Source organism: Neomonachus schauinslandi, chromosome 4, assembly GCF_002201575.2.
Source record: "Neomonachus schauinslandi chromosome 4, ASM220157v2, whole genome shotgun sequence".
In the NCBI taxonomy this organism is placed as follows: Eukaryota; Metazoa; Chordata; class Mammalia; order Carnivora; family Phocidae; genus Neomonachus; species Neomonachus schauinslandi.
In genome coordinates, this window is record NC_058406.1 from 153,457,159 (window position 1) to 153,470,741 (window position 13,583).

A 13,583-nucleotide genomic window follows, 5' to 3' on the forward strand; every position below is an offset into this window, starting at 1 on the left:
AAAAAAAAAAAAAAAAAAAGCCCAGACTAATATATATGTGATGGCACTATTAAAACAAGATTCATGAATCCTCTATTACTTCCTGCCAACATGAAGTAGACACAGCCTAATATGATCCAGGCAAGAGAAATAGGAAAACACAGAACAATGTACGGAAAAAGGGGGGAAAAAAGAGGGGGAGGCCTAGGCTTAAATCACCTTCTACCATATGGAATAAAAGCAGAACTTAGGACATGTCTAGTTTTATGGAAATAAGTAAGAGAATGCCAATTCAGGGAAACTCTGTCAGCTGCCAAAGAAAACAGAATAACCTTTTGCTTACAAAGAGACTGATTAAAATTCATGTTCCTTCTTGCATTCAAGCTTTCCACATGAGCTGAATACTGAGGAAAATAAATGAACTACATCAAGATTCACAATTACTATGAAAAATAAACAAATCCAGAAAGCTAAACAATATTTTCCTTTAATATCCCAAATTCAAATTCAACCTCAAAGAAAGAAAAGAAATCCCCATCAGAATCTCCTTATCTGCTAGAGATTAACCTCAAAGTTCTTATGTTCTTTTACTTTACTTCTCCTTAAGAAAATTTCCTACCCACTGGCTCTGGAAATAAGAAAAAGGCACGTCAAAAGAGAGAGAGAAAACATGGCTTCCTACAAGAGCCATTACCAAGCACTTATGACAATGAGACCTAGACAGCATCAATAGGATGTAGACACTCTGCTTCATATGCGGCAGTTATGTATTTTTAAAGATTCAAATCAACTTAACAAATCCTGGATGCTTTCTAGAAGCCAGTCATTGTACTTCTCCTCAGGATGCAGAGCAGAACTCCCCTAATCCATTCCTGTTTAGACTGCTTTGTCTCCCACAGCATTTAGAGCAAAGGATCTGTTGGAATTCATTGCCATAAAACAGGACAGCTAACTAATCAAAGAAACACAGATCCCTAATCTTGCCCTGACATGCATGCTGGTATCAATGACCATGAACTTACCCCACAGTAACTGGGGTCCATGTGACATTACAAAACAAATTTCTACAAAGGGCCATCAGTTATTGGCAAAATTATCACCAGAAAAGAAGTCCTGAAACAGAATGCTGATGTGTTATCTGGAACTACCATTCCGATTTCTCTGATTTATTTCATCAAGTAGGAAAAACAAAAATAAAACAAAAAATAGCACCAATGAGCGTATCTCACTAAGATGACTCATCTAGTGTCAAATAAAGATAGTCTATGTATATTTTAGAACAAAACAAAAATATCACTTCATGTCTGTGTGTGTTGTGTGTTTAATGATAATACAAATATCTGAAGTAAAAGAGAAACCTTTTTGAGGGGGTGGGGTTTGCCAGGAATCCATTTAAATCGAAAGGGTGGAAATTTTTCCAAATACCTTATCAGGCCACCACTGCAAATCTTCTCCTAAAGACACTGGACTTTGAACAGGTGTATTCTTCTTATCCAGGTTTGGCTCTCCTTCCTTGCTGGTGGAGCCCCTTTCATTATCAAATGAGGCTCCATCAAGCCACCTTCGTTCACGTAAACGTAAAACGGATTCACGTTCACGCAACAGCTCAGAGTCTCTCTCTAAGGGAAGAAGGAGAACTGGTATGCAATTGGGTCACACCAGTGGGATAAAAGTAAGCCACTCTCTAGTAAAGACCCTTCAGGATGCAACTAACAGCAGTTTATCTACTCACAAAAATTTAATGTAAATGTAGATCTAATAAGCCTGACATGCAACATTCAAAACATTAACTCTTTCAAGTGAAGGTATGAAAATTATAAACTAGTATTTTTAAGAACTATGTAGAGGCAGACTTTTTTTAATTCCAACTACATGTTTTTAGAGCAGAATTACTTTATTTTAAACTGGATTTTTAAAATGGAGTTTAAAATTTTTGGCTTTCATTTAAAATGCTTACCATAACTTTATTAGAAAATGTGCATAAATTAGAATTTCAACATGTTAGATACATATGTAAACCAAAAAAGAGTATTTGTTAGAATGTCTTCAGTTATTAAAAAAACAAAACAAAAACAAAACCCTACACATACAGGGAAAAAACTTGAAAAGGCTAAAATACAAATCCATTAACTATAAAAATTTTTATAATTCAAGCCTCATTTAGAGTTATTTTACATTCTGGATCTTCATACCAGTCTCGTTTACACATTTCTGAGAAACCAGACAAGCTTTTTTTCTTTTAATAATCTTTACAGAAAGATTCCCTTACAAAAATGCTTCCCTGCAACTGGCCTACAAACTCTCTAAAACCAGTTTTGTTGTTTTGGGTTTGTTTTTGGTTTTGTTTTTCTGTTTGCTCATACATTATTTTTTTTTAAGTAGGTAATCAAAACATACTTTCCAGGACTTGGATAAGGACTAGAAACAATATTAAATTGAACCATATGAAATTGTTGGTACTTGACCATTTTTGACCTGCATGGATGGCAATTTCATATGGTTCAGATAAAAAGTAATGCCTACACAGAATGACCTACGGAAAAGCAAAAGGGAGAGATTTAGAAGGAGTTATTTGTGCTCGATACTGAATATTTGAAAATGCAATACTTGATATATTTAAGGCAATACAGTGTGGACTTATTTAAAAATGTTTAAAGCGATTACATAATAGGTTCAGTATATTACAAGATCATTATAGATTTGTTACTTTTAAACTTTGCTTTTAAGTACTAGATATTTGCAGCAAGGTTCTAATATAACATGGCATCTTTCCCAGTTTACTAATGATCAGTAAATAATATATAACCGATTCTTGTATGTTATTTGAATCAAGCAGTTTTACATTCTGGAAAGTAAAAATACTGACTTAGTAAGGTTAAAATGCAAGCTAAATCTATACCAACATACACAGAGAAAGTCTTACATTTGTATGATTTCAAAATCTTCTAACCTCTACTATGTACTATACCTCTGAAGGATTTCAAACTTTTGAAAATAACATTTTAATAAAATAATCATTTCTATATATTTATTGGCCAATCCCATTCTACTAAGTTTTTTCACATTTCACTCTTCCGTCTAACCAAGATTTAAAATGAACAGAATAATCACTTTAATTAAATAAACTAAAGAGACTTGGGGCGCCTGGGTGGCTCAGTTGGTTAAGCCACTGCCTTCGGCTCAGGTCATGATCCTGGAGTCCCGGGATCGAGTCCCGCATCGGGCTCCCTGCTCCACGGGGAGTCTGCTTCTCCCTCTCCCACTCCCCGTTTGTGTTCCCTCTCTCGCTGTGTCTTTCTCTGTCAAATAAATGAATGGAATCTTAAAAAAAAAAAATAAATAAAAAAAAAATAAACTAAAGAGACTTGTTTTCTGAATGCTGCATGTCACTGTAAAGTAGAATTCTGCTTTTAGTTCAGAATCCATATTCCTAATTAAAAATATAGGTAGGTAAGTCGTAACCCTTGATAAGTATTCCACAATGTTGATAAGATAATTTCTAAAGTAAAGTACTATTTGTGGCTCTTCGAGATCAAAAATAACTAGTTTAATACCAAAGCATTCAAAAACACTAAGTAATAATTTATTATTGTATTAATTACTGTAATATTAAAAGTTCAAACACAATGAATTGTACCACTATCTCTCCATACAGCCAGCCAATGATCACAAAGAAATAAATGCAAAATTACCTCGAGATGAGCCTAGCCTGGAAAGTGATGAACGACGAAAAGAAGGGTAACCAAAATAGCTGATGTCCTCAGAAAACATGGCATCTGCATCAATAATGACACTTGGGTGGGCAGAATGAATGTCAGCATCAAGAAGAGACATAAGATCCTCTATAAACAGAAACATATATATAAATAAAGCAGACACAGAAAATACCCGTAGACCACTGAAAGGTCTCTGAAAATTAAATCAGATAAAAATGAGACACTAACTACTGATATACCCTGAGAAAAAAAGTAATAACTACCCAGGAAATAATATTAACAAAGATTTTAAGGAGCAGGAAAGGCATGACTGCCACTTCGGCTACCTACTAAATAATCACAAGAAAAAAAGATCTCTATTTAATATATTTGTAACGTCACAGAGATAATACAGACATCCATGTCTTTACTGGAACCAAACACAAGTCTACTGAGCAAAAACATTTCCCATTTTCCCTTAAAAGTATTTTACAGGGGCGCCTGGGTGGCTCAGTTGTTAAGCATCTGCCTTCGGCTCAGGTCATGATCCCAGGAACCTGGGATCGAGCCCCGCATCGGGCTCCCTGCTCCGCAGGAAGCCTGCTTCTCCCTCTCCCGCTCCCCCTGCTTGTGTTCCCTCTCTCGCTGTCTCTGTGAAATAAATAAAATCTTAAAAAAAAAAAAAAAAAAAGTATTTTACAATCAAATCAAACACTCCAGTGAGAAATATCTACCACTTTGGGAAGAACCATCAGAAAATCCATTGTACTTTAAAATTCCATTCCCCAGTCAAAAAAGTCTCTCCCTCCAGAGATGAGAAAACCATGATGGTGATCCACCAACCTCCAGGCAAATAAGATTCACTGGCTGTATCATCCCCATCATCTCCATCTTCATCATCCCGGCTAAGTAAATTATTTACAGCAAGGTTTACATCAAGGTTTGTTCGTTGAAGTTCCCGAATAATGACACTTCTGGATTTGCCTTGTAAAACGACCTGGGCCTGAAATGCAAAATAAAGAAGAGTGCTATGCTAAATCTCTTTTGCTTACACTTTTATCAAAATCAGCTTTCCAGGACAACTCCGGAAAAGCAGTATTTCACAATCCATGCTGTGAGTCAGGACTACAGCCCGGGACATTCAGTTAAAACTCCTCTTGCTCTGCTGCCTTATGTGAAGTGTTCTACCAGATCTCTACCTGTGAGATCAGCTCCTCCGGGATGACGGACGCAGGGATAACTGGCTGTGGCTGACTGCCCAAAAGCCCAGATCCTCGGTCCCGGCCTGTCCGAATAACTCGGGTCTGTCGGCGGGAATCTCGAGCTCCGGCTGATGACCTACCAGAGGAGCCTCCTCCACTTCCACCGACTCCAGAACTCCATCGACTTCTAAAGAGTACACAATTTTGAGAATTAGCATTTTAAACAATAAAAGATCACCTTGTGTCTCACATTCATTCTCTTAACTGAAGACAAAGCTATTTGTCTAGTTGACATAGATTTTATAGTATTTTAATAGAACAAGGTAATATAACTGAGCCTTAAAATAAAACTGTTTCCATTTTTTAAATGCTTACATATAAATTCACTCTTTAGAAAGATACGTATCACACTTTTGCATCTTTTAAAATCATGTTCTAAAGCTCCACATACCAAGTATTTCTAGTCACAATTCTAGAATGAGTTATAGGATACACCTTGCCTCTACATGAAAGACTCATCAGACATTAACTGCCAACAATGTGTTACACAAAAAGTGTAATTCAGAGTTTAGGACTCAAACTGCTTTGCATGAAATGAAACATTCATTTGCAAAGATATTTGTCCATTAATATTTAGTTCTATTAACTACCTTGACCAAAGAGAAGCTACTATTTTAAAATAATCATTAATTTTTTCTTAAGTATGAGAAAACTTAGCATGACATTTCCATCTTCACTTTCTGCCCCCAACATGAGCATTAAGGACTTTCAAATCAACTAAACTAGATAACCATAAACAATAGCTTTTCTGCATTCAATTGGATCTTAAAGAAAACGTTCCCCCAAATCACATTAGCCTTAGAAACCATGACAGTGCCAGTCTCTTTTCTTTAAAAATTTTTTAGTATAGTTGATGCCTCTTTAAAATGAATCTAATACTTAGAGATCATTCAATCTAGAGAAAATTACTTTACTCTCAACTACTCTTCATTGTACTCACCTAAAACTGAAACCTTCAACCTCCCATTGCGAACAGATTTAGTTTAAATTTGATTTTCCAAGCCTTTTTTTCCCTTAAAAATGTTTGACTATATTAATCATAACAATTCTCAAACTAACATACAACTACTTGATCTTCTCACTTAATTGGAAAGCCCAATCTCTGTCTAAACAACAAAACTTTTAAAATAGCTTCCGCAGTAAAATGGGAAAAAAATCTCCAGAAAACCTGGTGTCACCCTTTTTGATGGCTTTCTACCCTTGTTGATACACTCTATCAACTGTGTCTGTGTATCTGTATCTACAACCTAAGAATCGCCCAAGATAATTTTAGAGAAAAACAATATTTTGTATTCTCAGAGCTATAGTATGAACCATCACTTCATCTCAGCTGTGCACCAGATTTCATAAATGTAGTGGTAATGAACCATTTACAGACCGAAAGGAAAACAAAGGAGCATTAAAAGTATATTACATTAACAAAAAGGAAAATAAGAAAACAATTCCATTTACAATATCAAAAAACAAAAACAAAAACAAAAACCAATACTTAAGAATACACCTAACCAAGGAGGTGAGACTTACATACTGAAAGCTATCAAACACAGCTAAGAAAATTTAAAGAAGGCACAAATAAAAAGAAACAAATCTCATGTTCATGAACTGGAAGACTTAATATTATCAAGATGTCCATATTACTCAAAGCAACAGATTCATCACAATCCCTATCAAAATCCCAAATGGCATTTTTTACAAAAATAGAAAAGTTCATCCTAAAATTCATGTGGGGTCTTGAGAGACCCTCAAGAGCCAACACAATTTTGAAAAAGAAGAAAAATAAAATTCTAGAGAACTAATACTTTGTGATTTTGAAACATCATTACAGAACTACTGTAATTAAAACACTGTGGGGTCTGACATAAGGACAAATAAACCAGTGGAACAGAATAGAGAGCCCAGAAATAAAATCTTGCACGTATGGTCAAATGATCTTTGACAAGGGTGCCAAAACCACTCAATGGGGAAAGGACAGTGTCTTCAACAAATGATGCTGGGAAAATTAGATATCTCTATGCAAAAGAATAAAACTGGACCCTTACGTTATACCATACGCAGCAATTAATTTAAAATGATTAAAGACCTAAACAAAAGACCAAAAAATTTAAAATTCCTAGGAAGAAAACAGCGGAAAAGCTTCATGTAAGATCTGGCAATGATCTTAAGATATGACACTAAAAGCAAAAACAGACAAAATGAACTATATCAAACCTAAAAACTTTGTACCTCAAAGGACATAATCAACAGAGTGAAAAGGCAACCTAAAATGGGAGAAAATATCTGCAAATCATATATCTGATAATAACTTAATATCCAGAATATATAAAGAGCTCCTACACTCAACAACAAAAAATAGCCCAATTAAAAACTGGATAAAGAATGTGAATAAACATTTCTCCGAAGATGATACACAAATGGCCAACAAACATATGAAAAGATGTTCCATATCACTAATCATCAGAACCAAGTAAGATATCCCCTTACACCCATTAGAATGGCTATTATTGAAATAAAAACAAAAACAAAAAGACAGAAAATTACAAGTGTTAGCAGCAAAGATGTGCAGAAACTGGAACACTCATGCACTGTTGGTGGGACTGTAAAATCGTGCAATGCTATGGAACAGTATGGAGGTGCATCAAAAATTAAAAATAGAACTATCATATGACCCAGGCAAGCCCACTTCTGGATATATGTGCAAAAGAACTGAAAACCGTCTCAAGAGATATCTGTATACCCACATTCACAGCAACATTATTCACAGAAGCCAAGAGGTGGAAGCAACCAAATGTCCAAAGGATGAACGGATAAACAAAATGTGGCATATACATACACCGGAATATTATTCAGCCTTAAAAAGAAAGAAAATCCTGTCACAGGTTACAACATGGATGAACCTTGAAGACATTATGCTAGTGAACGAACCCAGTCACAAAAAGAGAAAAACCATGTGATTCCAGTTATATGAGATACCAATAAAGTAGTCAAATTCATAGACACAGAAAGTAGAATGGCAGTTGCCAGGGGTTAAGGAGAGGGTATAAATGGCATAAAATAGGTGTAAAGTTACATTTTGCAAAATGAAAAAGTTCTGGAGATCTGTTTCACAACAACATGAATATATTTAATATTACTGAACTGTACACTTAAAAATGGCTAAGACAGTAAATTTTGTTTTATACCCTGATTTTAAAAATTAAGTCATGTGTTATCAAAGAAAGCAATATGCTAGAAAGTACTTATTTTCAAGTTATATGCATTTTAACAATTATGCAATAGAAAATAATAACGGATCAATGAAACAAATAAGTACTCAAATCAAATATTAAATCAGCATTTCTACTTCATGGTTTCCTATTAAGGTACAAAAACAAAGTCATCAGGTAGAACTACTTTTGAAATTTTTAAACATTCAAAGCTAAATACATTATTTCAACTTGAAAACAGGGAGAACCATATTCTAAAAAAGTCTTAACAATATACAACTAGGGTGACAATATGTCCCGGTTTGCTTGAGATATTGCCTGTTTAAGCCTACTATCTGAGCCTAATTATTAATTTCACTCCAAAATGTCCTAGTTTGTGGCTTATTTCCACCAAGGATTGCATACCATTTCTCCCGCAAGCCAATACTGCTAGAAACCTGATCAGATATACTGTCCAAATACACATCTACTCCTGGGCAGACCTTACAGGTATCATAAACTCAAATCTCCATGAGGGGTGCATAGATTACATAAGTAAGTGAAGTTAAGGTAACAGGGAAGACTGGAGAGTATCAGCCTACTTAAAATACCCAAATTCACTGCTGGATTCTTTCATCAAAACACCAAGGGCTGCCAATTCGCAATCTCTGCTATACAAACCCTCAACAGAGGTTAGCTGAAAGACATATGTCAAAATATCTCTAGTTTGCCCATTAACCTGTTGCCAAGGAGCATACCATGTTTTCCCACTTAGACCCACTGTGCAGTGTGTTTCTTCTATCACAATCCAAACAACCTACCAGTCTCCCTACTTCAACTGCTCCTCAACATTCCTTCCTCTAGTCAACTTGCTATCTAGACAGAATAAGATATTGAACCAAGCACACACTAACAGAGATTTAGTAGTGGTCAAAAAATACAGTATGGGAATGGGTGATTCTTTTAATCTATAATTTTAGTGAGCTATGTAATTTTTTTAATATTAAACTCAAAAGTACTAGGAAAACCAGTTTCTCCTACCTGTACTTTGTTCATCAAAATTAATCCTACAATTTTAATCCCATTACACAGTACACTCAAGGTAATAGAATGATTCAAAATCAACTGAGGAAATCACACCATAGGAATTAGTCCACAGCTTCCAAACTTAAAGCCCATGGACCAAGTCTTGTCCATAAACCTGGTTGGTTGGCTTAAAAAAAAAAAATACACATCATCATCATCAAAAATAAGGCAAATCTGAGAAACTATCACAATCAAGAGGAGCCTAAGGAGATGACTAAATGTAATGTGATATCCTGGATGGGATCCTGGAACAGAAAAAAGACAACAGGAGAAAACTATGGAAATATGAATAACCTTCAGTCTGCAGTGAATAATAATGTATCAACATACATTATAAAAAATTTACCATACCAATGTTATATATTAATAACAGTAGAAAATGGGCGCGGGATATAGGAGAACTCTCAGTACTATCTTTGCAATTTTTCTGTCAATCTGAAACTGTTTTAAAATAAAAAGTTTCTTGGGCGCCTGGGTGGCTCAGTCATTAAGCGTCTGCCTTTATCTCAGGTCGTGATCCCAGGGTCCTGGGATCGAGCCCTGCATCGGGCTCCCTGCTCCACAGGAAGCCTGCTTCTCCCTCTCCCACTCCCCCTGCTTGTGTTCCCTCTCTCATTGTGTCTCTCTCTGTCAAATAAATAAATAAAATCTTTATTAAAAAAATAAATAAAATAAATAAAAAGTTTCTTTAAAAGAGCATATACACACATAGACATGCACACACTATATATATATATGATTGGTATGTGGCCCGGTGTATATATTAATTCCTAGTTCCAACATATTAAGTCAAGATATTCACATAAAGATCCAGAATTACAGCTTCTTGGGGACAAAAAAGGGGGTGGGGTGAGGGGCACCTGGCTGGTTCAGTCAGTAGAGCATGTGACTCTCGATCTCAGGGTTGTGAGTTTAAGCCCCACATCGGGCACAGAGCTCACTTAAAAAAAAAAAAAAAAAGTGAAGTTGAGGCATGGAAGTTTGCATTTGGCAACAATAGCTCTGTATTCTCCTATGGTAATAATCAGCTCATCAGCTGCCTCCTTTAAAAAGGGGCATCTACTTAGTTTGTCACAGCCCTACTACCTACCACCTTACCCACCTAGCCAGCTTCAACAGTTTACAATTACAGTGACCTGCTTGGCTTTTACATTCCAAATCCAGTGCTAATTATTAGCTCAGATGAGACTCCAAAGGAAATATGGTAGCTCAAATTAATGAAAAGCAGCTTACACCTATCATCTATTATATCCAGTGACAACAAACAGAATAAAGAGACTTTAGATATTATCTCCATTTTAAACTTACTATTGAGCACAATTAACTCTCTTCCCCAAGTAAATTCGGTGGTTTTACCCTTAACCTGGTCTGAAATGAGTTTAACAAAAATACCTAGGAGATTTTTGAAGTATCTCCCAGGATAAATATGAGTAATTATGAAAGGGAGGAAACAGGAGCAACTAGAAACCTTTAGCACAAACACCTGCTGAACAGTGAAAAGGCCAAAGGGAAAAAGATTAAAAGTCCCATAAATTTTGTCTGCTATGCATCCCTAAGAATGATAAGTCAAAATAAATGATCAATTATCAATTATCTATGGTGATGGGAAAGAAAAACCAATTATTCCAAAATCTTTCAAATGCAGCTCTCAAATACAGAGACCATTTGCTCCCTGATTCACAACCCAAAGGGAGCAAGCCTGGAGTCTGAAGAAAGGGGGTAGGGGACCACAGTCTATGGGGATGGGCTTTTTCATATTTGACTGCATTTGGTAAATTTGCGGATAAGAATCCCCTCTGGGGTCTCAAGATCTGCTTGTTCTAGATTCTCTATTACATGCTAAAAATTGCAAACTTCTTTAAAGTTCCTTGTAATCAACACAGAAAGAGGAATAAACACCCACTATGCAACTCATGGGGGAAAAAATGTATCATGAAGAAAATATTTTTGACTCTATAAAACTGCTTAATTTACAAAATAACCTGATCACAATTTCACCATCAACAAACAGAATTTTCATTGAGGCCAAGACAAACAATCAGTCCTGAAGTGCTTACACTTTGTGGACATCTGCAAGACCAAATAAAGGTAAACAAAAGACTGGCAATGACTTAAGTCAGTGGACACTGTGACATTTGTGACATTTCTCAATACTGCAACTCATGAATCAAATGCCAAAGAAAGCTCAACGCTGAGTTAGTTCTGGGGCGTGTGTGTGGATAAGAGAGTGAGGGACAGAAAGGCAGTGTGGGCAAGGATGTGTAAGGGGACTCAAAAATCGCTTCTCTCTGCATTTTAAAGCCTTAAGATTACCCCTAATCTTCTTTGGAGTAGATCTACAGAGGTTTTAGTCAAGATCAAATGTACTATGGTTTCTTATTGTTATCTGTTACGTATTTTATTAGCAAAATCACAAAATTCCAGCTTTATTTGTCATTCTATTATAACTGGTTATATCCAAGTTTTATTTATAAAGAGAACATTAAATCTAAGACAATTTGAGCAACATAATAAATTGTGATGAATTATAAACTATAGAATAAAATATCCATGAGACCATAATGATGTAAATAACTGAAGAGAAACAGAATAAACAATAAATAAATGTGCAAGGAGGAAAAATTCTTCCTTATGCTTGAATTCTAATTAGTAAAAGTGTAAAAGGAATGACAGAAATTTTAAAAAATAACTATTTGGCCAACACCACAGAAATACTTAAGGCAAAAAATCATCAATGGATGCTAAAATCAAGCATAAAAATATAATATTTACATGGTCAAAGAATCTCCCCGCAGAATAATGTTAATTACAAAGGGGGAAATAGTAACTTTATAGTTGCGAAACCTGGCAAACACCACCTTACCTAACTAATCAGGGGTAATCTCATCGCTAGATGAGACGTATCCACACCATGTGCCTCCTGATATGATGCACTGAGAAGAGAACATCACCACCTCTGCAGTGTTCTCGACAAAAATGCACCACCTGCAATCCTAATCAAAAGTCTAGCAAATTATTTTGTGGGTACCAATAAACTGATTCTAAAGTTTATATGGAGTGGCGCCTGGGTGGCTCAGTCAGTTAAAAGCACCTGCCTTCGGCTCAGGTCATGATCCCAGGGTCCCGGGCTCGAGCCCCAGGGCTCCCTGCTCAGCAGGAAGCCTGCTTCTCCCTCGCCCTCTGCCTGCAGCTCCCCCTGCTTGTGCTTGCACACACACCCCGGGAGGGAGGGAGGGAGGGAGGGAGGGAGGGAGGGAGGGAGGGAAGGAAGGAAGGAAGGAAGGAAGGAAGGAAGGAAGGAAGGACAGTCATTCAAACAATGGGCCAAAGACCTTTACCGACACCTCACCAGAGAAGATATACAGATAGCAAGTAGCATATAGAAAGACATTCCACATCGTATATCACTACAGAAATGCAACCTAAAACAATGAGATACCATTACACGCCTATTAGAACAGCCAAAATCCAGAACACTGACAACACCAATTTTGCTGGTGAGCCTGTGAACAGTAAGAACTCTCACTCACTGCTGGTGGGAAAAGAAAATGGTACAGCCACTTTGGAAAACAGTAGCCAGGTTCTTAGAAAACTAAACATACTCCTAACATGTTCCAGCAATTGTGCTCCTTGGTATTGGAGTTGAAAACTTATAGCCACAAAAAACCTGAACACAATGTTTATGAACAGTTCTAATCATAATTGCCAAAACTTGGAAGCAACCAAGATGTCATCCAGTGGGTGAGTGCAGAAATAACCTGTAGTACATCCAGACATATGATTCCAACTACACAAAATTCTGGAAAAGACAAAACTCTGGAGACAGTAACAACATCAGTCATTGCCAGGGATCAGAGGGGAGAGAGGGATAAATAGGCAGAGTGCAGATGATTTTTAAGGAAATTCAACTACTCTGATACTACAATGGAGGATACATATCATTATACATTTATATACAGAATGTACAACATCTAGGGTAAAACATAATGGGAACCATGGACTCTGGGTGATAATGATGTATCAATGTAGTTTCATCAATTTTAACAAATGGACTGCTCAGGTAGGAGATGTTGATAGTATGAGACTATACATGTGTAGAAACAGGGAATATACAGGAAATCTCTATCTTTCTCCCATTTTTGCTGTGAACCTGAAAACCACTCTAAAAAAGATGACTTAAAAAAAAAAAGCATCACCTGGGTTTAATCATGAGGAAATAGACAAATTCAAACATTCTACAAAACAATCAGACATTTTTCAAACTCATCAGGGTCCAGAAAGTAAGGAGATTGAGAAACTGCCCCAGGCTAGAGGAACCCACAGAAGCATGACAACTAAATGCAATGTGGGATCCTGGATTGACTCCTGGACCAGAGAAA

General features: G+C 36.3%; 1 protein-coding gene across 1 annotated transcript in view; it reads right to left on the reverse strand.

The window, feature by feature from the left end:
- UBR5 (ubiquitin protein ligase E3 component n-recognin 5) overlaps window positions 1-13,583 on the reverse strand; it is a 137,924-nt gene that overhangs the window by 75,552 nt on the left and 48,789 nt on the right. Inside the window, exons 6-9 of the mRNA XM_021688707.2 lie at window positions 4,874-5,063; window positions 4,518-4,677; window positions 3,672-3,821; window positions 1,405-1,616 (exon numbers count right to left, since the gene is read on the reverse strand). Of these exons, the coding sequence (XP_021544382.2) occupies window positions 1,405-1,616; window positions 3,672-3,821; window positions 4,518-4,677; window positions 4,874-5,063 (712 nt within the window). The remainder of the gene's footprint in view (window positions 1-1,404; window positions 1,617-3,671; window positions 3,822-4,517; window positions 4,678-4,873; window positions 5,064-13,583) is intronic.